Below are 25,787 nucleotides of genomic sequence, written 5' to 3'. Positions count from 1 at the left end.
AAAAATTCATAAAAATACATCAATCAATTATTAGGATTTACTTTTGCCTGCTGACTCTTTAGGACATGAAAAATGAACTTAAATGTTTTTCCAAAAAAATGTGCAAACAGTATTTGTTGGATTAGGGAACAACCCGATTGACAGGAGTCAGTAAGTTACTGACTATACCTTATTCACAAACCCATCAACTGCATTATTTTGGAAAAACACACACGCAAAAAACCCCAGGAACTTTGTGGAATTAAATGTTAATTAACATATTTCTCAATCCAGAAATATGCAGATTGAGGATTCACTAATTTTGGTACCCTCTGGATACATCAGATAGGTAAGTTCAGCAATACTGATGACTGCTTTAAGGAACCCTAATAATTCTCTCTGCAACAAGAATGTGACTGTCACTTTTGTGAATCACAGACCCTCTGCAGGCAAATATCTTCAAGGAGTCATTTGTTTTCCACACTAGCCACTGCTTTCTTTGCTGCATCCTCAAGGTCCCTTGCAGAGGTGATTGGTAACCCGCTTTCATTCAGAATGCGCTGGGCCTCATGAACATTCGTTCCTAGAAAGGAAATTGAAAAGGTTAACTAATGAATACATGTTGCAAATGCTTTCTATTAACCCTTCATCAACCTGGTTTAAAGCATTAAACAAGATTTCATTTTGCTTTAAAGAGAGAGGAGTCACCTAGGGGTCTGAGCCCAGGAACTCCTAAAATCTAATTCCAACTCTGACAGTGCCTACTTCTGTGGCCTCAGATAAACTACTCTCTGATAACAGTACTTACCTATATCACAGGAGACTTATGAGGACTCAGGGGCCAATCCAATGTCCACTGAAGTCAATGGATAATTATCCCCTGGATAATGGACCATGCTTCATTCCATTAACATTTGTAAAACATTTTGAAGACTAAAGTACTGGACTCAAGTTAGCGGTATTATTATTAAAAAAAAACCCACCACAGTTATAAATTATAACTCTAAAATCCACCTGTGATGACCTCAAAGGAGTAAAATTATTATTTTTATTTTTTAAGAAGCTTGAGGTTTCTGAGCAATACTAAGAATTTGACTGTTTGGGAATACCTGATGCAGGTAGCCAAGGAATAGTCTGACCCTCTGCCCATAAAGTACTTCTGCACCTCTGCTTAAAGTCCAGGAGGGTAGTGGAGATGGAAGAGCATTCATTTGTAAATTATTCAGAAAATGAGCATGACATTATCCTTTGTTCCTTGAAAGATACCAAATACTATAATATCATTTGTAAGACTGTACAGCTATTGACCCTATGTGCTCTGTTTTTAGACAAACACTTCAAATACACTCAACAGAGCACTCTCATAGTCATGAAAAAAGGCTATAAATTAAGAGAGACGTTTCAGGGAAATGCATGTTTCACACTGTCAGACTCTCATAAAAGGCAAATGCAGAGTTAAATGAGAACAGATTAATGAAAAGAGATGACTGATTGTCATTGAAGCTCTTCGTTTATTAAAGCTGCACAGGGACAGGGCCTTCGAAATGTTCTGGCACAGTGATCAAATATATTTAGTGTCTCCCCAGAAGTCTCCTACCTGGTTTGATGCAATACGTTTGACACCTCCTGGAAACACCAAACTGAAAATGATGGGCAGTTTTTACTTGCATTGCATGATGGGCGAGACAAAGGATTTAGACTATTACTGGCAGACTTACTTTCTCTTAACCCTTTCTGAGGATTTACTAAGCACATACTGAACATCTAAAACTTCTCAAGGGAGACGGACAGGTCACTTACAAGGTAGGCTGCCAGGCAACTGAGACCCCAAAATGGAGGATTGTTAAGAACTAGGCAAACTGTTCACAACCATCAGTGTGTTCAGTAATGTTAAGTTTATTCTCCTGTTCATTCATTGCCTGCAAACAGGCTCTACTTTTTACTAAGGTTCTCTGTATGTAAAACAACACTGGGTCAAAACAGGGCATTATAGAAATATGTGAAAGAACCGGGAATTGACTGAAAATGATATTCATATTCAAAATCACGATCTGACTATGAAATCACTTTGCCATGTTAAAAAGTGTTAAAAGTGTGCCGGACATAATGGGACAAATCCCCATGTTAAACACATGTTAAAAGTGTGCCGGACATAATGGGACAAATTCGTCCCTGATTTCAGGCATCATAGATGCTCAGATATGACAGAGATGGGGGCCACAGAGTTCCCTAGATATGTAGATTAAATAGACCCTGCACCTCATCAGAATATGAGCCTATCACTAAATTTCCTGAGTTCTTGATGTCCTCTGTTGTTGCTATGAGTTCCAAAGTCTACACCTTCACCCTCAAAATCCTCATGCTTCTGTAACCACGGGCACATGTCCACTAGAGCACAATATGGGGTGTTCGTTCTCCTCTGGGGACTGAGGAGCTCTCTCTTAAAACACTCCTAACCCTTTAGTTGTTGGGGAACACTTGTCAAATAGTCATGTGAACTAACGCTGTTAAGCACCGACGTAAAAGAACCATGTTAATTTTGCCAGATATAAAGTCCTAATGTAATAATTTCACTGACCTGTGCTTAGGAGTGACAATATTGATTTTAACCTTAAAGATTTAATATTTTCCACAGTTCCAGCAGCCAGTAAAATCTCTCACTCTGAACTGTGGAAATGTTTCACTATTCCCCATAATTTACGCCCGACTTAAATGTATACATTCTACAACCCTGTTCAGTTAAATCAACAATCACTTTCCGTTTGGAGTCCCAAGAAAATCCAGGGACAATTTGCATAGAACACTGATGTGCTGGACCTATTTCTTTAGCATCACTGAGACGACGTGTTGCCAAAATGGCGCACATCCACAGAAGCATGGTTATACCAACTTTATTATATGGCAATGAAATGTGGACCCTGGGGAAGGCTGGAGAGTGGTGGACTGACATTTTTGATTCTCTTAGTCTTTGTCAGCTGCAGTAGCAGGACAAGATCAGATACAGGGGTATTCGTAGCCGACCCCAACAACTGCCTCCATTGGCACTGGTTCAGTTTCCGTGGCTTTGGTACGGTCCTATTGTTAGGATGGAAGACCAACAAATTATGAAGCATGTTTACCCAAGGAATGCGGCTACACATCTGGCAATCATGTGAGCACCAAAAGCGTCAGTGGTGAGATAAGATCACCTAAATGAGAGCACAAGGTGCTAGCCATTTTAAAGACTACTGCACATGAATGTGCCAGGACACTGCTGTAGAACACGAAGATAAACTATAATCAGTTTGTGTCAGGAAAGAGATAATTTCTCAAGAAACATGCTGATTTTTTTATTTCCAAATTAAATTACCCTGGCATAATTTTGACTGCACTAACTTTGTAGGATTTCAAGTCCTTTTTCTGATCATCTTTTTCCTTTCTTGATTTCATTCTTTTTCATCAACAGAGTCACAAGGTGAATGGTGAAGGTTTCTGACTCTTCCAAAACAGCAAGAGTAGTTGTTCAGATTCCTCCCTGGTTATAACCCCTTCATTTAGGAAAACAGAGCAGTGAAGAAAAATCCGGACTTTTCAGACCCTTTTCTTCAACAAAGCTAAGTGACAATTCTGAAAATCGATGCACTAAGCAACATACAAGGATCCCTCGTCAGGTGTTTTGGCTGCATTGGTGGAATTCACACTAGGGACTGCATCATAAGTTGTCAGCATAATGACCTGAACTGATCCTCTTAAAGAGCAGATTCTATAACTCTCCCTCCCCCACACCAAATTCCTTGTTCATTTGCCTTGTCAAAATGTTTAATTACTTCATAATTCCTAGACTTACCAAAATGAATTGTAATTATATCTGCAGTTATACTTTAATTACACCCTTAGTTATTAATCATGCAGTAAACATGCTCAGTAGCATGCAACTTTCTCTTCGGGATGCTCATGATTTTGAAGTGTGATTTTGCTTAATAGAAACATGGAGCGGTTTTTTTTGTTTTGTTTTTTATAAGTATACAATATATCGAGATAGATAATACCTCTATTCTGCCACAAGCAAGAGCCTGTTTCTGCAGTGGGCTCAAGTCAAGGTTCCCACTCCTTCAATTGATAGAGGCCAAAGGCATCCCTGTAGCAGCAGGTCTGGTTACTTTTATGATCGAAGAGGCAGATGGCTGGAGGAGGAATAACTAACTGTCTGCTACTGTCCTAGCAGCACTGGGAGAAGAGGTCATGCTTTCCATCCCCATGCACTGCACGGACAGTCACAGCTTGTCTACAAAGGTCAATGACCACTAAGCAGCATCTGAAATCTATGACAGAAAGGAGCCCTGCCTGCTCTGTAATGTTTAGAAAAGTCCGGTAGAATTTCATAGAAGATTATAACCTTGACATAGTTTTTTTTCCCAACCATCCTCTAGTATTTAAGGCAGAAATACATATCCACATGCAGAAGAACTCTTCAGGGTGGTATTAAAAAGTCTACAGAAAAGGTATCCTTCACTATAAAATTCTTTAGGTTGTTAGAATAACTCGTATGGAATCCCTTTTAATTTCTAATGAAACATGCAGGATTAATCTGGCACACAGATACAACAGTGATAGCAAAATATAACTAAGATTAGACAGACGGATTGATAGATAGGCTTCTATAGGACTTTTCCATAAAAGGAGTGTAGGGGGAGGTGAGATAGAGCGAAAGACATTTTGCTGGCTATTTTCCTACAAAGCAAAAACATTATGCTATTTGTAGTATCCGAGTATTTAAAACTAACATTTTCTCTTCATGAAGTTGCTGAGGTTAATCTACCGACTCAGAATGGGAGCAGTACATTAGATGTATGCTGCACCACGTTGATTGCTCTAGAATCTACTTGACTAATGTATTAACAAAATCAATACAAGACAAGCTAAAAAAAAGGTTTTAGGCAAAAGGATGGAAATAGGAAGTTGGAAAAGTGAACCAATCTTTTTCACAATCAAAAGACTGTGATTTTGGTACATATGAAATACAAATCAGCCTTTTAAGCAGGACATACAAATAAAGATATTTTCAACAAGTATGCTGTAAATGACTGATATTTTCTGCTTCTGGACATTCAGTTTGCTTTTGTTATGTGATAGACATTTTAGGAAGATGGAAAAAAGGGAGAACTTGAATTATGTCTCTAAAACAGTCTGAAAGCACTGGAAATGGATTTAAAAACTAAATAATCTGACAGCATTAGAAACAGGCTTAAAAACTAAAGTAAAATGCCTTTTATGGCAGTGGAAATTAAAGCCAAAAAAAACCAAAAAAAAAATCCCCACGAAACTAGTCTAACATTAACCTCCTGCCACTGGATGGTGTCAGAGAACTGTAAACAGAATTCCATACGTAGGCTATCAAAATAATCTCCCCTTCACTTACGCTATAATCGGCTGTATAACAGTGAAAATGCACAGTATTACAGGCTGCTTTTTACTTGATTCCTATTATAAGAATGCCGTTCTAGACGGGGAAAGTGAACCTCTCTTATTTTCTCTCTCTCAAGTTAATATCAATGTCACTCTATGGATTTTTACCAGCACATCTTTGCACTCCACTTTATTTCAAATACATACTTTTGAATCCTAGGCACAGAAGGGTTATAGTGTTTGCTGTGTGTCATGTCTCAAATTCACATTTCTGTTGCCTTGAAGTACTTGTTACCACTAACCCAGCAATTTATTATATAAATATTTATTTTAAGTAATGCTACCTAAAAAACCTACTTATAATTACTCTTTTTAGATATGTTTTATTGCTACAGTTTTAACACTATATGAAATCAGTTTATATTGTTACAAATGTATCTCTTGGTATGTCTACACTGAGATAAAAAACCTGCGGCACCAACTCTCAGAGCCCGGGTCAGCTGACTTGGGCTTGCGGGGCTCGGGCTGGGGTCCAGGCTCTGGGACTCTCCTCCTTCCTGGGTCCCAGAGCCTGGGCTCCACATCGAACCTGAACCTCCACACTACAATTTGATTAGCCCATCAGCCTGAGCCTGCGTCAGCTGACCCCAGATAGCTGCAGGTCTTCTATTGCAGTGCAGACACACCCTCTAGAAACTATCGATACTCAGGAACATTAAAAGTTTGAATGAAAAAAAAATCCATGTTTATATAGCGCTCGTGAATGTGGTGTTTGGCCATACACATGAACTAGAAACCGAATGCGCTGCCATTTTGAAAGTTGAGGTTCAGGAGTAGGTTCAAGATTTCTGCAGTGACATCCAGCCCTTACCAGGAAATAGGGGAGAGAAAGTGTTTGCATCTGGGTTGTGCAGGAAAGCAAGAGAAATAAAGAAATAACTTTCAAAAATGAGTCATAGAATCATAGAATATCAGGGTTGGCAGGGACCTCAGGAGGTCATCTAGTCCAACCCCCTGCTCAAAGCAGGACCACTTCCCAACTAAATCAGTACATCGTTCCTAGAGGACATTTTGTTAGGGCATCACGGTGAGATATTTCATCACTCACATTTTGATTAGTAAGGCCTCATCAGTGATACCACATTGTGACCAGGTGTCATTGCATAGCAATGTTTCAACCTCATGACACTATGTGGTTGTATAAATCAAGGGCATGTCATCCCCATTAGTATACACGCAGTTTCGAGTTACAGATGCATAATCTTGAGGGTCTGGAAGAGTCAAGTGTTTGGAGTGGAATATAGAGCCTTTCACTTAGTCACCAGTTAATTTTGGGATTAAGCTGAAAGTTATTGCCAACTGAACACTGTTTGGTGGTTTATGAATTTGGTAGCCTTTGGCTACATTATCAAGAAGAGATTATCTTCCATGACTTTACTGCAAAAATCCTTCAAAACTTTTATTCTGACATTCCTTTCTCCATTTTCTACCCTATATTTTCACCATACCATTTTTCACGTTGAATTTTCAAACTCAGGATGTCAGAGTGGGGTTAACATTAGGCAAACAAATATTTTCTCATACTTTCAAATGTGTGTACATAATATCATATGTTCTCTTCTCTTGTTAATCACAACAATTTTGGGCACTCACATTTTTGGTAGATTTACATACGTGAATAGCATTTGTGCTCACATATTGGACAACAAATAGCATTCAAATATGCAAATTGGGCAGATACATAACTGCTCTACTTGTGCATGAAAACAGTTTACATGTGCAACTCTGAAATTCTGAGCATGCAAAATTTTAGGTCTGCAAACGCATAGCCAAAAATTTGGATGGACAATTTTGGAAATGGAAATTTAGAAGCCAGTTTTGAAAATGTGGTCCTGTCTGCCTTCTAGCATGGACCATATACAATAACAGAGTCCACTCCTCTTTGCTCCTGTCCTTATGGACACATTTGAAAGAAGTTCACTTTTTGGAGGGAAGAGAGAGAGAGAGAGAGAATGTTACAGATTCTCAACCAAAAAGCAGGAGAATATTTCATTTTATTGTGACAAAGTTAATCTCTTTATTCTTCCCTACCCTCAGTTTTTTATTTTTGACCACAACAATGAGCTGCATTTTGGCTTTAGCCCAACATTGCCTGTTAGTCTATATAGAAACCCGTTGAAACGGAATGTTATATTAAAAGAGAAAAAAAAATCCTGTAAAACTGCTACAAGTTCCCAGCAGAAACAATGTCTCTTATGTCTATAAAAGTTAAAACCCAGAATATGTGGTTTTTCCAGTCACCCACGAGCCTTTTAAACAAAAATAATCCTGCGTCTCAGCTGGTGAGTTCTTTTCTGATAAGGCAAGTAAATACATGTAATTATAAAGTTACCATTTTCAAAGAGGAGAGTAATCCTTTCTTTATCCACTGGTAAAACAGCTTGTAATTATTACACAGCCGAGAACAAAGATTTGTCCACAAAATCCTGCTAAATCAAGACAGATTTGACTGATTAAAACTTTACTCATCAAGACATTTGTAATACATTGCATGTGGGCAAAGAGTCTTTAAAGTGCAGGCCACAAATCTGTTAGATTTATGGGAATAATCATGAACCTTCTGTTGGGAAAACGTACAAAATGGAAATACAAAAATGTGTGTTGGTCTCTCTTTCATCCAACGAAACGTAAAATAGTTTCAGTTTTGTTTTAAAATGTTTTGGGGCGCCCTTATTGCTTTCACTGTATTGATTATTAAGTCAGAATCATTTTATCTTCAGACAAAGTGGTGGGTGTTCAAAGAAGAGCAACATAGATGATTGTGGGGTTGGAAGGATTGACCTTTGGAAGACAGATTAAAAGAACTGCTTATGAATAGGTTGGCTGAATGATTAAGGAGGCAGGAGAGGGGGCAGTCACATGAGAAGGGTCTATAAGTAAAATACCTGAAGGCAGTAAACACCACAGAAGTCCTTGCTTAGGGGGATGCAAGACGTAAAACTACAGCTAATAAGATGAATTAAAAGCAACAGTAGGACTAACAGCGAAAGCTACAGTATTATGGTGGGGCAGTCTCCACAGGGAACAGAGGTAGTTCCATCTCGCAAGACATTTAAACCAGCCTCGATAAAGAATTAAGCATATCTCAGGAACCAATACTACAATGGAAGGGAATGATGGATTTACTGATTTTTTCCATCTCTAACCATGAAGATCCAGTATTCACCCCAACAGACTAAGCAACACACATGACTCTTCTGAGATAAAGGTCCTAGACACAATGGGGCCAATTCAGGCCCTTGCACTGGTGATCATAAACCATGCTCAGGTGGTGGTATAGAGGACATACAGGAGCCTCAAGGGGTTTTGGCTAGAAATCTGTCAGTGCAGGAGCAGCGTAGGGTCAATCAAGGCAGCTCTGCGCTGCCCCTGCTTGCAAGGCCCTGCATAATCATGAGTTACAGCATTCAGTGCTATGGAGAGTCTGGGCTGCAGCGCAGGCCAGAGGCAGCTGCCGGTTAGAGCAGGATTTAGGGTTGCTCTAACTTACACGATGGGTTGCTTTAGTTTTTGCAGTGTTCCAGAACCTGAGTAGGGCAAAGGTGGTTGAAAATAACATGGCACAAGGTCCAGAGATACAGGATCACGGATTGTGCAAATTACAAGTAGACGAAAACATCAAGAATTCCCATGTGATGTATTAGACAGGCGGTAGTTTACGATGGGCCATAAACACTGCAGCTTGGTTTTCCCTGTGTCCCCTAGATGGTTTAAAAGAAAATAGTAATAACCAGTCTACAACTACAACTGTGAATTACCTGCTTCCAAACATGAGAGCTTTTCAATTCCTACACCAATGCACTCACGGCTATTAAATCAAGAAAACTACGGCTGCTCTTAGCAAAAAACTAAACAAACAACAAAAGTTGCATGAAAAATAATCAAATGTTGAGGCTTTACATACAAAATGAATTCCTGTCTCTTGGCTACCTCCTTTGTTCTCTGAGTCACCCACATTAAATTACTTTGTTAGTTTGCCTTTCTTTAGGAACTAGGGAGTGTTTCATCATCCAATGAAATCCCTGGCAACCTATTTCTATGCTTCAATTCAGAGGTTCTCCCAATTTGGCAGAGCACTGGGCCTCCACTGATGGTCATGTTGCTTAATGAACTACTGGAAGGTGCTCAGATATTACAGAGATGACTGGTACAAGAACGTCTACAGAATAGGAGTGCATGCTACAAGCTTTGGCATCCCCTGATGTCATGTGGAAATGACCTATGCACAGCAGAATGACACTGAGGGATGTGCAAACTTAGCTTCTTCGCCAAGGTGAAGAGAAGAAGCTTTTCAGATTTGGAGTTTCACAGGGCCAACCTGCCACTTCAGGAGCCATGCCTCTGAGGTTCTCCATGTAACACTCACATTTTGGGTAGCAATCACCCACCCCTTAACAGGAAACATGGTGCATCCTGCCAGTGACCTTCCACACTCTTATTTGAGTGAGGCTGAAAAGCCAGAGGGGTTGTAAGGAGTCTGGAATCCTTCACTGCAAAGACACCGAGCAACAGCAGCAGCCGCTCTGCAGTTCCGAGGCAGGGGCAGTTTCTACTACAGCTGGTTGAGATATTTTCAAAATTTTGATGGAATTTCAAATTTTTGGGGAAAACATTTGAAAAAAAATATAAAATATTCCCCTCCCTCCCTCTTTTAAATGTCATTTTATTTATTTATTTATATACACATTCTATTTCCTGCTATTCTGCAAGGAGTAATGCCAATTGGTCAGAGCGCAAGCTCCATTTTCTAACCTGGATGGCTCTAAGCCCTGGGCTGTCTAGTGTAAATATAGGGAAAAGTACCTGAGATACAATGGTATAGGTAACCGTGGGCAAGTGCTGACTTTTAAATGGTGACCCCTATTAACCACCCCTCTCCAGGCACAGTCCAGAGGAAAGAGATGGGCCTTATATCAAACCCGCAAGGCCAAAGACTCAGACTCTGACAAATCGATTCCAGAACCAAGAGTCCTTCACTGAGAACATTCTGCCACCAGCCCTTCAAACCTGGGCAGTCAGCAAAAAAACACCCCAGTTGATTCCAGACACCACAGTGGCAAACAGGGAGAGAGGAGGCCTCACAACCTGTATGAGGCATTAAAACAGAAAAAAAGACAACCAAACACAACGAATAGAATAAAATAGACTTCACTGCAAAAGTCGTTAACGACTGCTATAATTCTGTAAAGAAGTGTATTTGTAGCACAGTTAAATGATTGGGTATGACTATGTCCTTGTAACTCTATAAGTTTGGTATACAATATGAATCAGTTTGCACACTAAATTTGTGAATTACCAAGATCATTAATATTCTGTCAAGCAAACTATTCACATTCTTTGATCTATCAAAAAGAGACCTATGCAGAGAAAAAACGTAGTAGGAGGCTCAAAGGAGTAATCTTGCCTTTCATGTTTTTATGTTAAGGTAAATTAATGTACTTGCTGACAAAATAACCCACTATAGCATGAATATTGATTTTACTGAGGAAAATGCCTTTAAACACACCTGTTATGAAGTCTTTCCGAATGCGCTTATTGAAAATGAATGATTTTGAATATATGAATTTTGATGTCAGGGACCTCGGGTTTTGAACCTTGGTCTGCAGGGCTCTTCGGAGCTACTAACTTCCAACCTGCCACCTAGTGACCTGCTAACTGTTGTCAGAATAGGAGCTGAACTCTGACAGGGGACCCCAGTCCTGGAATCCAATAGGCAGAATGTTGGGCATCCTGACTGGTTCACAGCTTCTATATAAACCAGCACAGGAACAGGAAATTGTCCATTCAACTGGATTCTCCCTGCTTTAGACAGCTTCCCCAGCTTCCTACTTCTACTGCTGACCTCCTGGTACCCTGACCCTGCCTGACTCCAGACACCTGACCTCAGTTTGCCCTCTGGTCTGATGCCTGATTCCTGCTCTAACCACTAGGTCAGACTGCCCACGTCCCGGTCATGACCGTTATGCTGGTTTCAACAGATTGCAGGAAACCAAAACACTATTCCTCTTACTGTCAAAAAAACCCCAATCTTCCTTCCTCAATTCTTTCAGGAGACTTTTCAGAAACTGATGGAAGGAGTTGTGGGACTCTTTTTTTTAAGATAGCAAAATAACAAAAATATATTAAAACGAGCAACTGCCGAGCCTCCAGACTTTTTAAAGCTTCATTGACTTTAAGGCCAGAAGGGACCATTATGATCAGCTAGTCTGAGCTCCTGCATAGCGCAGGCAATAGAACTTCCCCAAGTGATACCTGCATCAAACTTGTAATTTTTGGTTGAGCGAGGGCAGAGATTGAGAACTCAAAAGCTAAGAAGCTTGTCTGGAACTTATTCAAGCTGCCATCCACAAAGCTGCTGTGTTTTAAAAATTGAGCTGGAGATCTGGGCAAGAATAGGTCAGCCCAGTAGAATAATGTTGTAGCTCTTTTATATGGTTCTTCATTTTATGTTGGTTTATGGTATTATAATTGGTCTGTGTTTGGACATGTGTATATTGTAACTGTGCTCAGTAAAAATTATTTGCAAAGGAAAAAAAAACCCCAAACCATCCAGCAAATATACCCTTCCATGAAAACATTTTCTGTTTGGGTTGGAAATACTATGAGTAAAGCTTTTCTCGTTGTATTTCAGCCCTTCCATTTGCATCCGGGGCCAGGAACTATAGAAATATGTGGGAAGAATTCATTTATTGTATTATAGATTTATACAAAAGACCATAAAACCTCTAGTTAGGGCTGTATGTACTTTTCCAGATATTAAAAGTACAACCAGACTAACGGATGAAAATAAACAAAACCAGGAAGGGAAAAAAGGCAACACTTGAATGACAGATCCCTATCCCAGTACCTGGGAATAGAGATGGGCTTTTGCCATGTTCTCTGAAGAACAATGGATTTGGGTGATTTTGGACCGACGGCATGAATGAATCCCAAAGTTCAGGGCTCCTCCCAGAGAATTACCTGCTAGAAACTCCCTCTCTTCTAAACCAAGGGGGTTTTCTAGCTTGTGTGTCTCTGCTTTAGCGAAGAGGCAAATGCAGCAGTCTTTATTCAGGCAAATCTCCTACTCAAGTTTTGCCTGAGTAAGGAATGAATAAAAACGGGAGGATATGACCCTAAGTCTGGTTTCAGGTAAAGTTACACAGGCAAAGAGTTGGGTCAATTCTTATTGCATCTGAACTAATTTGTGCATCCTTTACATGAGCCTGGAGAACAGAGTATGCTGAAGTGGAACATGGTGTAATTGAGTGCAGCTGAGAGCCGACTTTAGCCCCAAACCTTTATCACTCACCTTCAAGTCTGACAACCAGAGGCACCTTCAGTTCAAGCTCTCGACAGGCTTTGGTAATGCCATTTGCTATAATGGCGCAGTTCACAATACCACCAAAAATGTTGACCAGTATTGCTTCAACCTAAAAAAAAAAAGGGAAAGTGATACAGTCACCATTTTAGGCATTACTTTCTAAACAGGGGTATAAAGTACAGCCCTTTTACACATGTGCCAACAACTACTGAAATCAAGAAATGGCACCTGTGTAACTCATGAGGAGAACTTGGCTGCTGGGTCCCCCCAAAAAGCGTGTACTGTCTATAATGAGCTGATTGGTGGTCTCGGCTTAAATTGTCAGTGGGTAGGTGTTCACATTGCAAAAACCATTAGTTTGGAGACTGGACTACTGGAGGTGGCCACTGGAAAAAGTTTAGGCTTAGCGGCCAGACAGTGTTCTTATCTTTGCCTATACTGTAACCTTTATTGTGCATAGACAGATTCAGTTTCTAGTGCAGTCCAATTAATTCCTGGAATAAGTGGGCACAATTATACAGGTTTGTGGCCCAACAGCCCTAATGGGAGAAATCCAATCCCATAGTGGTGCATGCAAGTGATGCAATAGACATTGTGCTGGCCCTCTGCACAAGGTGTGAATTTCATGCCCCTGCAAGAAGCAGCGAGATGGTGCCAATAGAAGATCCTTTTAAGTATTTATTTTAAACCTAAAATAAGTAAAACTAAAAGTAAATGAAAGTTTTAAGCTTGACTTGTAAACAAACCAAAGATAAATATCCTCTGTGCGTTAGATATTGTGCAGACAGTTAAGAAACATCAGAATGGGATATATTTTTTAAGAGAATGCATTATCTTTCCTGCATACCATAAAAAGCAAAAGGCTACTAATACACTGTGTGTGAGTGAGAGAGGCAGAGAGCGCATGCATGTTTGTATTTGTGTGAAAAAACGATGGCAATTCTTATATTCTGTAGCAGGCTCTTCTAATTTTCTTAGTAATGAAATTTAGCATGTGGATACTTAATGAACAGTTTGCACGTATTCTATATTAAAAGTAGCACAGATAAAAAGGTAATATATTCGTCTTGACTTGATAAATAGGAGTAAGAAAATCCTTTATAATTAACAAGGAAACATAGGTAATGAAGAGAATTCATTACAACAGATTAATTGATAACTCCCACAGAAAATGGCTATTCATCAACTTAGAGGAATTGAAATTCCTGCACCCAATTCTCAATTAAATTATCCTACATTACATGCAAGACATTCATGGATGCTCTTTGTGCCCCCTTTTATAATCATGCCATTCAAAGATAGCAAGAAACAAAAGGTGCAATATGCATTTTAAAACTAAACATAGTAACGGGCCCTGGGAAAAATATCTTTAAAATAAGATCCATTTAACTTGAGGTTTACAATATATTAATGCAACAAGATCATCGTTCCATGTGGCATAATTCTGTAAAACATTTGACCATCTTAGTAAGGTACCTACGTATTTGATCATTAAGTAGGGGTGCCTTTCTAGCCAACGCACTGCAATTTGTATCGGTCACAATAGGCCACCCAGAGAAGATTTTCTCCCCTTCCAAGTGTAGCTGGCATACATGGTTAATTTGAGTCCTGGTCTTGTGCAGGTGTTAGCGGTGGGATGAAGAGGGGGTAAAGAGCAAGGTGGTTCCAGAGCTGTAGTCTTGCACCCAGTGGGAACATTTCACCAAGGACTGGAAGGGGCAAGAAAAAGCAATAGTCCAGCTCCCTTTAATCTAGCTACTGCAGATAACAGCTTTCATTGTGGTTCTATCCCAAGTGGTATCTATCTTGTGCCATCCCAGCACAAGCCCATCAGGGACCCTAGCTACATATTTGGATTACTAGCCCTGGCTGAACTTTGTGCCACTACGTCTACACTGCTATTGTTACCCATGCTAGCTAGATTAAAGCTAGCATGCTACAATCACACCTTAATTTGCTGCATAGATGTAACCCAAATGAACATTTTGCCCAGCTCGACACGGTCAAGTTTATGCTGTCACCAAATAAATTTCCTGCAGTCATGCACGTTCATGTCTCTGAGCAACTGGGTTTAAGATGTCATTGCAGGCAAAACGTTGTAATTAGCTCCTGTGATTGCAATCTCATATACCGAGACTGAAGGCTTGCCACTGTTAGCATTATTTCCATCCTTGAGACATCCGTTTTTAGAAACAACAACAACTAACACTTCCCTTACTACCAGGAATTGTTGCATTAGTATCCTTCGGTGGATCTCAGATTGCAAAAACATTGGTTATTACAAGCACATGCAGTATTCATAGTACACAAAGGAACTCTAACCTAAGCAGAATTTTAATATGATTAAGGCGGCAATGGTACCATCTCATTAATGTTTCTCGTCATTTCTCCTGTTCTCATTTCCAAGCGTTTCTACATGCAGCCCTGTATGCCTGGAACAGTCTCCATCTGTCCCTGCACTAAGCATCCTCCCTCTCGCCTCTCAAATTTCCTAGTAAAAGCCACTTCTTTCACCTAGCCTTCTACTAGGATACTATCGGGCCCTAGCTCTTTCCTCATCCTCTCAGTGTTTGCACTGGAGTCATGCAGTTTAGATTTGCTAGCTCCTCTGGGTAGCATCCTGGCTCATCTATGTGTTTTCTAAAGCACTCTGCACATCTGTGACAATTAATAATGTTTAAATTCCAATATCTGAATTTCTTCCAGAGAAGTGTTGTGATGATTGGGCTGACAAATTTATCCTAACTGTGAGCTCAATTATAAAAAGTATATGAAAGTTCGTAAGAGGTTATAATAATCTATAACAACAAATATTGATGGAAAGTAGGTCAAGTGGCTTTCAAAAATGAATGTTATAAACAGATGCAAGAGAACCAGACAGAGAGACTAAATAAGTCAAAACAACCAAAGGCCACGCCAATATGATTCAAGGACTGAGTCAAAATCATGCTTGGAAAAAACAGGAGATGTGGAACTGGAAATAAATGAATCAGAATTGATGTGTCAGATATAAGGCCTGACAAATTTAGGAGGGGATGGGCTATTCCACCCATCATTCCCTTTCTGGGTGCTTAAGTGAAAGAGACTTTGTGGGGAGAAAGGACAGAAGAACAGACGGAGGTTACTGGAGTGAGCTTCATCATCATGGCTGCCATCCCCACTGTTTCCTGGGACTCCTGGCCTTCATCATCCTGATCCTAAGAGATGTCCTGACCTAACCAGGCCAGAGAGAGGATCCAATGACATTGCCACCCCTCCCAGCTGCAGGTGAATCCCAACCACCACCTGAGATGAAACAGGATTGGACTTTAACAGCAGCAGCAGCTCTAGCACATCTCAACAAATTTCTTCTCTTTTATCCAAAAGGACAATTATAACATATGGAGATATACCTATCTCATAGAACTAGAAGAGACCCTGAAAGGTCATTGAGTCCAGCCCCCTGCCTTCACTAGCAGGACCAAGTACTGATTTTGCCCCAGATCCCTAAGTGGCCCCCTCAAGGATTGAACTCACAACCCTGGGTTTAGCAGGCAAATGCTCAAACCACTGAGCTAGCCCTCCCCCTTTTGATATCATCTAAGTGACTGTCAAACAAGGGTTTTTTTCTTTCTAAAACTCTTCCCAGCTAAAGGGAAAGGGAACAAGGGATGTTGTTAAAATGAAAGCCTTACTTAATACTTTACATTTCAAATAACAGAAACCCTTCATTTCTGTTTCTTTAATAAAAGGTTAAAGGTGATTCTTATGGTGTTTTTGCGCCATGCTACTAAGTAGGCTTAGATCTCTTAATACCAAATCCTGCACTTTGTTTAACACTCTTTAATATGGGACAGTGAATAGGTCATGTGAACACCTTTGACCCATGTATTCCATCTAAATTAATAAAACAGAAGTTAGGTACCGTAATTCAATATACAAGACAACAGCTGCTACACTTAAGTACTATACCGACACTAGCAATAACTAGCTATGTACGTAGTGTTATGTACGGTACTTCATCATCTGCAGTATACACTAGATGACACAATGAAAGGAATAATCTCCTTGTTATACCAATATATACTCCTAATTCACTTCTAATCACTTTTCTCTTCTCCACATGGTTCAGATATATATATATATATATATCAATATTTTTATTTAATGACATCTTTCTATTTGCTAAACGCATGCATTTTTCATGCATATAGTCTTGTTTTCATTACAGATTTTTCCAGGTATTATGGTGATTGTGTCAATGTGTTTTATTTACTTCAGCTTGGGTCATGTTATTCTCAAATTCTTTCTATTGTAGAAACATACAAAGGCGAAAGCCCGAAAAATCTCTCTCTTACCTAGCTGTGTGTATGTATGCACACAGATGTGCGCATGTGTGTGCGTTCACACACACATGCTTGATTGGTGTTTGCAGGTGAAAAATGCAAAGAAACAGCCTTTCAAACTATAAGCATACTAATCTTTTTGGCAGATAGATAAAATGCCATCCACCTGCCACAAAGGGTGGTGACTGGGACAGCCCCATCTGAATAGGGAGAACACATGCTGAGGGGATGCAGGGTGCCTCCTCCCCTTCGTAGTCTCTCATTGGGTGGCTCAGGGAGGAAGGGAGCTGATTGGTCCCTCGCCCTCCCCCTTCATTGACCTAAAACCCTAGCTTCGGCCATGTGGAGCCTCTTTCTGATGATTCCAGCAGCCCCATCTTCCTCACCCAATATTGGTAGGCTCACAGCTGTGTTCTGCGGGTACTACAGGTCTGACCGATCACCTGTTTTGGGAGCAGGGATTTTTTCTTCCCATAGGGACCAAATTGGCAGAGGCCTCGGAGTTTTTTTGTCTTCCTCACTCATGCTGGAGACACAGTTAAGTTAAACAGGAATAGGATTTAATCATTAGTGACAGTATTTGGTAAGGGTCTTAGTTCGTTGCAATTTATGGCCAGTTTCCAATGTTGTTAAAAGGATAAAAAGAATGGTTCCCAGAAATAAAAGACCTGGAATTTTACTGACTGGACCTTGTGCTTATGGGATAGGGGAAGACTTCATGGCCTTCGTGGGCTCAGGTTCTCCTTTTTAGTACCATCTGTCCCCCTTGCTGTGGGGTGGGTGGTAGAACTCAGAAGAGTGAGCTGAGTCCTACGGGTAGGCTGAAGAGGGTCTATCCCGAGTTATGGGTTATATGGTAGGAGCCCTGCACTGGAACCTCTTAAAATAAAAGGTGAGACTACGGATGACAGAGTGACAGCCCTCTTCCCCCATGTTAAGTTTAATAAAGTTGAGGCCGGCTGCTGAAAATCCATCTTTACGTTTGTCTTCATTTGCTGCCACGTCTACTTCAAAGATCCTTACCATTAAAGTATACTGTAACTTTGTACTACAATTGTGGCACATGCAAAAGACGCTTCTCTGTCTTTTCTAAAATATGTTCCTAATTTGGGGACCGTTGTACCAGGCATGTGACAAATCAACTTAAGCAAGTGTGTTGACATTATTAAAGATAAGGAAGAAGATTTTATGCCCAATACAGACATTTTAATTCCTAATGCAGAAATTCTCATTTAAGTATCTGCTTTTCAGTTTTCAAGTTGAATTCTAATCAGTTCTCCTAATCCATTGGCAGCTAAAGGAGGGGGGAAAATGCTGAAGGAAATTAGATGCAGCTTGGATAATTGATGTTTGTATGCCTGGCTTTAATAAAAATACTCTTTTAAATCAGAGAGGAGTCTAAAAAGATTCAATCAATAAGAAACTGAATCAGGTGGAGAATTCAATCTTGGGTTTTATTGTAATCTTATAAATAAACCACAGATCAGTTCAAATGGTGCAAAGAGATTCACTTATAAACTCTGCTGAAATCTGTGAACATTGTTTATATTTGCTTCCCTACCCTGAGTAGATCTTGCAGTTCTAAATGACAGTCTTCTGAAGTAACTGTAACAGCATTCAGATGCTGTGCTAGGATGAAAAGATTTTTAGTACTTTATGTGCACGGAGAAAACTTGTAAGTGTGCAGATTGTGCAGTGGGGATTAAGAACCGACCCACTGAATACGGGGACAAATACATATTAACATATACAGCATCTGATGCACCTGGAACATAAATGCACATTTAGAGTAATGCACTCTGCCCGCATACAAGAAAGATCACCTTGAATAACATAATTAACATTTCTATCCAACTTCATGTTCTATAAGACAAGTCAATACTTCAGTAACCTTTAGTAGTGTAATCTAGATACAGGCATCTCCACAGGGCAAGTGTTTCCTTTTACAAAGACAAGGTGGGTAAGGTAATATCTTTTATTGGACCAACTTCTGCTGGTGAAAAAGACAAGCCTTCAAGCTACACAGAGCACTTCTTCAGACACACACAGAGCAGACTTGAAATCTCCATTGAGGCTAGCTACAACCAGTTTTGTAGTCTTCCAGTGAAGAAAAAACAATGGGCAGTAATGTGAAGGCATCGTTACTGCTAGATATCAATATACATCTCATCAATTCCAAGTTTCAGAGTTAGTGGTGGAAACTGAACAGGTGTTAACATGAGGACTGTTAGTGCTAGATGACAGTATTGAGCCTTTTGTAAATGTCAGAATACCCATTAATATGCAAAAACAATATATCCATCAGTATTGTGTGTACATACATGCACACGTATACACACAAAAATATGCATATACATATTTCTCTCTCTAACTAAATATAAAATTATATACATATAATTATGCACACATTCTGCATTGCCGTATCATTTTAAATAATGTAGCTGTGAACTACAGTTAATTACTTTTTGGTTAACCTGTCATCACGATACCAAACAAACCCTTCAAAAAATGTTAAAAGTTTAAAACTTCAAAAAGAAAAAAAAATTACATGCAGTTCTACAATTTTTAACACAGTAATTGTGCTAATGGATTACTGTTAAAGCTGTATGGCTCCTTGACAAAAATCCAGTCAGTTATTATGTTGCAGGCAAGTAAGAACATTCACAGTATGGCAAGTGGACAGCTTTGGTCTATCAGTACTTTAAGTTCAGTTTGTACAGTTATATAATATGTAACTGCCTATTATGGAACTTCCTATATATTTCTTTGTCTCTAAAATGTTCTGAAGTCCTAAAAAAACATATTACAACATTCAGTTATCATAAATTTAAGAATTAATATGAGGGGGCATCCATGAAGCATTCCCCTAACCCAAAAAATCCATTTATAAATCTATAAATAGGACGTCTAGCTGTCTGTAGCTGCAGAGTTCTAGTCTGCCAAGTATCCTTTGTATTCTACAGTGCCAACATGAATATTGTATATGATGGAAAGACTGGAGAGAGCACTTGTTTTTGGTGAAAAACTAGATATTTGCATGTCTCTATTTTTCTCTCTCTTCCCCCATCCCATTTTACTGTAGAACAATTAGAGCAGACTTAGAACAATGATGCATGTTAGCACTCCACAGCAATGACATCTATTTAGTATCGAGTATCTCTGATAGCTTGAAAAAAATAAATTAAATTAAAATAAAATAAAAATCCTATATTAATATAATAAGATTAATTAAAATTATGGTAAGTGGAAAAATAATTTTAAGAATATCTTCATATAAACACAACAATCATGGATAGAAGACAACGAAGGGGAAGGCCAAAGACTTGGTATCCGGACTGGATAGCTGCAGACCTGAGAGAGACCAATTTTCATGACCGCTGATCCTGAATAGGGAAGTGACATGAAATCAGAAGACTATATATCCAGACAAGTAATTCAAAATGATGATGACTGCAATACTCAGGTCCCCAAAATCAAAACCGCTGCTAATGTTCTCTTTGTGAAATACTTCTACCGAAGACAAATTAATGTTATCTAATCTTGTGACAGTAGGAAAAACTAATCTTCTGGATTAGTTCTCCATCTACTACCAATGTGAGATCTCTCTCTCTATATATATATACACACCATAAACAATATTTTAAAATTACTGATATTGCTGTCTGACCTTGCGGTAATCTGTTGCTCTGAAGCTTGATCCATTTATTTTAGCTGAAACAAGCTGCTCAGCAAATGTCAGTAAAACCATATCTGCAGTGAATTAAAAGCTACACTGGCAAAGAACTTCCTTATAGCTTGCTGTGATTGAAATCTGACAAAACCTCTTTACACCTCCAGGCACCTAAACATATTGATTGACCACTCCCTCTTCAAAGATAAATAAGCTCTATTTAACCCCTTCACCAGCTAATGACATATCCAGAGACTATGAAGCAGGTAATACTTGATACGTTTTGTCTTCTTTTTTGTGGGTGATTGTGGCAAAACACTGGGAATGTTAACTCTAAGGCTTGGTCCACACTGGGGCGGGGGGGATCGATCTAGGAAATGCAACTTCAGCTACGAGAATAGCGTAGCTGAAGTCGACGTTTCTTAGATCGAATTAAGTTTACTTACTGCGGGTCCACGCGGCGCAGGCAAGCTCCCCCGTCGACAGCAATGCCTCCTCTCGGCGAGCAGGAGTTCCGCAGTCGACGTGGGAGCGCTTCTGGGATCGATTTATCGCGTCCAGATGAGACACTATAAATCGATCCCAGAAGATCGATCTCTACCCGCCGAATCAGGCGGGTAGTGTGGACCTAGCCTAAGGTGTCATCTAATGTCAGAAATATTTTCCATATATTTGAATGCTATACAGTGAGTTTGCGTGATAGCTGGAACGTGTTTTCAGGCTAAAGGGGCACTATATCACAGTTGATAGGTCTAAGTATGTTACAAGTTTGACAACGACCCCTTGTTAAAGGTCCTAGTTTCAGGTCTGTGCATATATAATTTTATCTAACTGATCCATTCAGGTGTCAGAAAAACAAACGAACAAGAAGGGCAGGTGAGCAGCATACTGGTAGGTATTGCTTTTCAAAGAGCGCCCCCTGCTTTTCTACCTTCAAGGCAATGAGTCAACTAAGGGAAAATGACTGAAATCAGAAACCTTCAAAATGAGGATGTAAAAGACTATGCCATGGGAAGACACCGGGGCCCCAGCAGTAATGATTTGTAAGAGCAGACTGAGGCTACGGCTGCGCTACAGAATTTAGTGGTGCAGCTGCTGTCGTGCTGCTAGTGCAGATGCTCTACGCCGACGGGAGAGCGCTCTCCTGTCGGTTTAATTACTCCAGCCCTTGCGAGTGGCGGTAGCTGTGCCCGTGGGAGACGCTCTCCTGCCAACATAGCACTGTCCACACCAGCACTTAGGTCAGTGTAGCTTACATCGCTCGGGGGGTGGCTTATTCGCTCAGGGTGTGGACAGCATCATAATTTATACCGACCTAAGCTGGAGGTAAGGTGTACATAGACTCAGTAAAACTCTTTGGGATGGACTCACAAAGGGATTTAGGCATCTAACTGCCACACGAAACCCATGCTCAGCTCCAAGCTTACCTTGTAGGTACCTGAATTCTCACGATGCCTGAGTTTCCGCCAGTAATCATACACATAGCTGCCTCAGACCTGACGACCAGCACCTAACCCCAGCGAGATCCTCAAACTAGATGTTCCTCTGCCTATCTTGCCTGCAGGGCCTGACCCATCAGGCATTCTCAGAGATCACTGAACAGATTGAGCACCGCACAAAATGCTGCTGGAGGAGGAGATGATGGTGCTGCCCTTATAGCCTGTAGCCCAGTGGTTACAGCACTCGCTCAGGCTGTGGGTGACCTACGTTCAAATCCCCACTCTGCCTGCTGTGGAGCAGGGATTTTTGAACCAAGGGCTCCCACCTCTCCAGAGAGCTCCCTGGTGAAACTGTTCCACTTTTAAAAAATAATTAAGTAGTCATGGGAGCAGGGACTTGAACTTGGCCCACATCCAAGGTGAGTGACCTAACTACTGGGCTATAGAATCAGTCCCACTCTCTCTCTCTCTCTAGCCCACCTCATTTTTTGCAAGAAAGGACTTAGGCACCTAACTCCAGGAGAGAGTTCACGGCTGTGAATCCTGAGCGGAAATAGACGTCTCCCACCAACCAAACCATAGGCACCTAAGTCCCATCTCCCTCCTTAGCATTTCCTATTGGCTAGCTTAGGCACCTCCCCACTTAGCTTGCTGCCTTTAGTGGCTCCCTCTCTTAGGTGCCTGACTCTCCCTACAAATTGTTCAGGGAGCCTTGATGCCTAACTTGGGGCTGTGGATTCCATTAGGCAGCAGTGCACCTATCCATTAGGCCAGTGCAGTGCATTAGGCGATGCAATGCTGAACCTAAATCCCCTTTGTGAATCTAGCCACCTGAGGATGGGTACAGGGGACAATCTTGCAATCTCTGTGCTCATTTTTGTCCGCTCCATTCTGATGTCAGAGATGCACATTTTTCCAAAGAGCTGAATACTCTATGCGTTTAATGTAGCTCCAGCAGCACACAGCCATCCTCCAAAACAAACAGGCATTTCTATAAGATGAGGCTCTCCAAGAGCTTCACAAACCCTAACGACTCAAGCCCTACAACTCTCTTATCAGGTAAATGTGCACTGCATTATTTTCCTGATTTTACTTGTGGGGAAACTGAGGCACAGAGAGGTTAAGGAGTGGCCCACAGTGACATAGGAAGCCTGTGGCAGAGCCAGGATCAGAACCTAGATCTCCCACCTCTCAGCCCTCTGTTTTAACCACCTGCTCTGCATGGGTACGTCTACACTGCAATAAACAACCCGAGGCACCGAGTCGCAGAGACTGGTCAGCTGACTTTGGCTGCCGGGCTATAAAATGGCAGTGTACACTCTCGAACTGGACCCCAGACGGTCTCAGACCCCAGGCTCCAACCTGAGCTTCTATGTTACAATTTTGTAGCCCTGCAGCCCAATTCCCACAAGCCCGAGTCAGCTGACCCCAGCCAGCCATAGCCCTGCCGCAGGCCTTTCCCGTGTGTCTGATGTGCCTGGGCGTGACTATTACAAAACTCAATGTGGGTGCTGTTAGCCATACCATCAGGAATGGATTCCCTGCATATCTTATCTGCGGCAATAAACCACCCATATAAACCTGGGTGCGGCCTGGCTGCGTGTGATTTTACATACTTTTCAGCAAACGGAGAGATCCAAAAGCAAACTCCAACCTTCAAGGATGTCATCTGGATTTGCAACACTCTGAAGAATTTTGAATCCATAAGCCAAAGAATGGACGACACTCATCCATGTACTTTTTTTTTTTAATCTGACAGATACAGTACGGATAATCTTCATTGAATAAGTAATCCAAGGAAATATAAAGCTATGCTCAGGAGACCTGTTCTATGCTGGGCAGCCAAAATAAAGAGACAAGTAAATGGAGACACACACCATTGTTCCCAGGAGCAGAGCAGATATAGAAGTCTCACCTACAGCCAGGTCCAGACCCACGTTTCTGCCAAAATACGAAGACCACTGTATCCTAGAATCATAGGCTTGGTCTACACTTACCCCCCAATTCGAACTAAGGTACGCAACTTCAGCTACGTGAATAACGTAGCTGAAGTTCGAAGTACCTTAGTTCGAACTTACCTCGGTCCACACGCGGCAGGCAGGCTCCCCCGTCGACGCCGCGGTTCCCCCGTCGACGCCGCGGTACTCCTCTCGTCTAGCTGGAGTACCGCAGTCGACGGCGATCACTTCCTGGTTCGACTTATCGCGTCCAGACAAGATGCGATAAGTCGAACCCAGAACTTCGATTCCCAGCCGCCGAACTAGCGGCTGGGTGTAGACATACCCATAGAAAGGTGGGGTTGGGAGCAACCTCGAGAGATCATCAAGTCCAGCCCCCTGCACTGAGGTAGAACCAAGTAAACCTAGACCAGCCCTGACATGGGATTGTCCTACCTGCTCTTAAAAACCTCCTATAACGGGGATTCCACAACCTCCCTTGGAAGCCTGTTCCAGAGCTTACCTACCCTTAGAATTAGAAAGTTTTTCCTCACATCTAACCTAAATCTCCCTCGCTGCAGATTAAGCCCATTATCATTTAAAGGTTGTGCTGCCCTTGGAGAGTGCACAAAAGTTATTCCCTATTTTAATGTTATCTGCTCTTTTCTTCTTATTAAAAAGCAAACAAGAAAAAACACGCTCCCATGGGACAAAACTGAGCTCCATGGGACATAAACGTACAGTGCCATACACTGGCCTTTAATTTTGCGTCTCCAAAACTGTGCACCCACACCACTCAGTTTTGGGTATGCAAAGAACACTTCTGTTCTAATTAGGCTGGAAGATGTATAACTCCTGATTTGCTTATTGGTCTGATTTGTATGTAACAGTGTTATTTGTATATATCAATCTGTGCTTCTGAGGGTGCAGACTGTTTGGGCCTGATTTTCAGAGGCCGTATGCACCCGCAACTTGCACTAAAAGTGCAGGTGCTCAGCACTTCTGAAAATCAGATATTTAGGGTTCAATGTGGCCTTACAAATTTAGAATCCACTTTTAAAAAAATACATATCTGAGTATGAACTCATATTAGTTGTATTGCACCTTTGCCATAGCGTTGGGGGATTGGGGGAGACTTTATGGCTGGCAAAGCATTGAGAGAACTGCTATAATTTAGAGAAAAATGACAAATTAAGATTGTAGTGTTCAGTTCTGTGCTGGGATTTGACAAGCCGTTTTTGGGGAACACATTTAACTTTACTTAAGTTCGTATTACTTGGCACTACTACAGCACGTTAATGTCTGTACAGTGTTTTCAGCAGGTAAGGAATGAATCCTCACACCTATCTGAGGGAGGTAAGTATCATTATCTCCAATCTGCAGACAGGAAACTCAGAGAGGTGAAATGATTTTCCAAGGCCACACAACAAGTTAGTGGGTTGAGCTTGGATTATAACTAAGGTGCTCCTGTCTCCCAACACCAATCTCACTCCTTTAGACCACATTGCCTTTTAGTGGTAAATTGGCCTCCCCTCACCCTGGAGGTTTGCAAACTGGTTTTCATTTTCATATTTTCTTATAGTCTGGCATGAATATAGCGATCATGAAAAGCAGAGACTGATGCAATGACTGAGCCAGGTAGAATGGCTCTTCAATTCAGTCCACCAAGCCCATGTATTCCTTACTATT

The 25,787-nt window shown here is 40.9% G+C and overlaps 1 protein-coding gene across 1 annotated transcript in view; it reads right to left on the bottom strand.

The window, feature by feature from the left end:
* Positions 1 to 269: 269 nt before the first annotated feature.
* SUCLG2 (succinate-CoA ligase GDP-forming subunit beta) overlaps positions 270 to 25,787 on the bottom strand; it is a 222,778-nt gene continuing 197,260 nt past the window's right edge. The window contains exons 10-11 of the mRNA XM_065407893.1: positions 12,716 to 12,836; positions 270 to 562 (exon numbers count right to left, since the gene is read on the bottom strand). Of these exons, the coding sequence (XP_065263965.1) occupies positions 447 to 562; positions 12,716 to 12,836 (237 nt within the window). The 3' untranslated portion in view covers positions 270 to 446. The remainder of the gene's footprint in view (positions 563 to 12,715; positions 12,837 to 25,787) is intronic.

Source organism: Emys orbicularis, chromosome 7 (genome assembly GCF_028017835.1).
Source record: "Emys orbicularis isolate rEmyOrb1 chromosome 7, rEmyOrb1.hap1, whole genome shotgun sequence".
NCBI lineage: Eukaryota > Metazoa > Chordata > Testudines > Emydidae > Emys > Emys orbicularis.
Note: the sequence above shows the minus strand (reverse complement) of the source record. Positions and strands in the feature narration are given on the sequence as shown.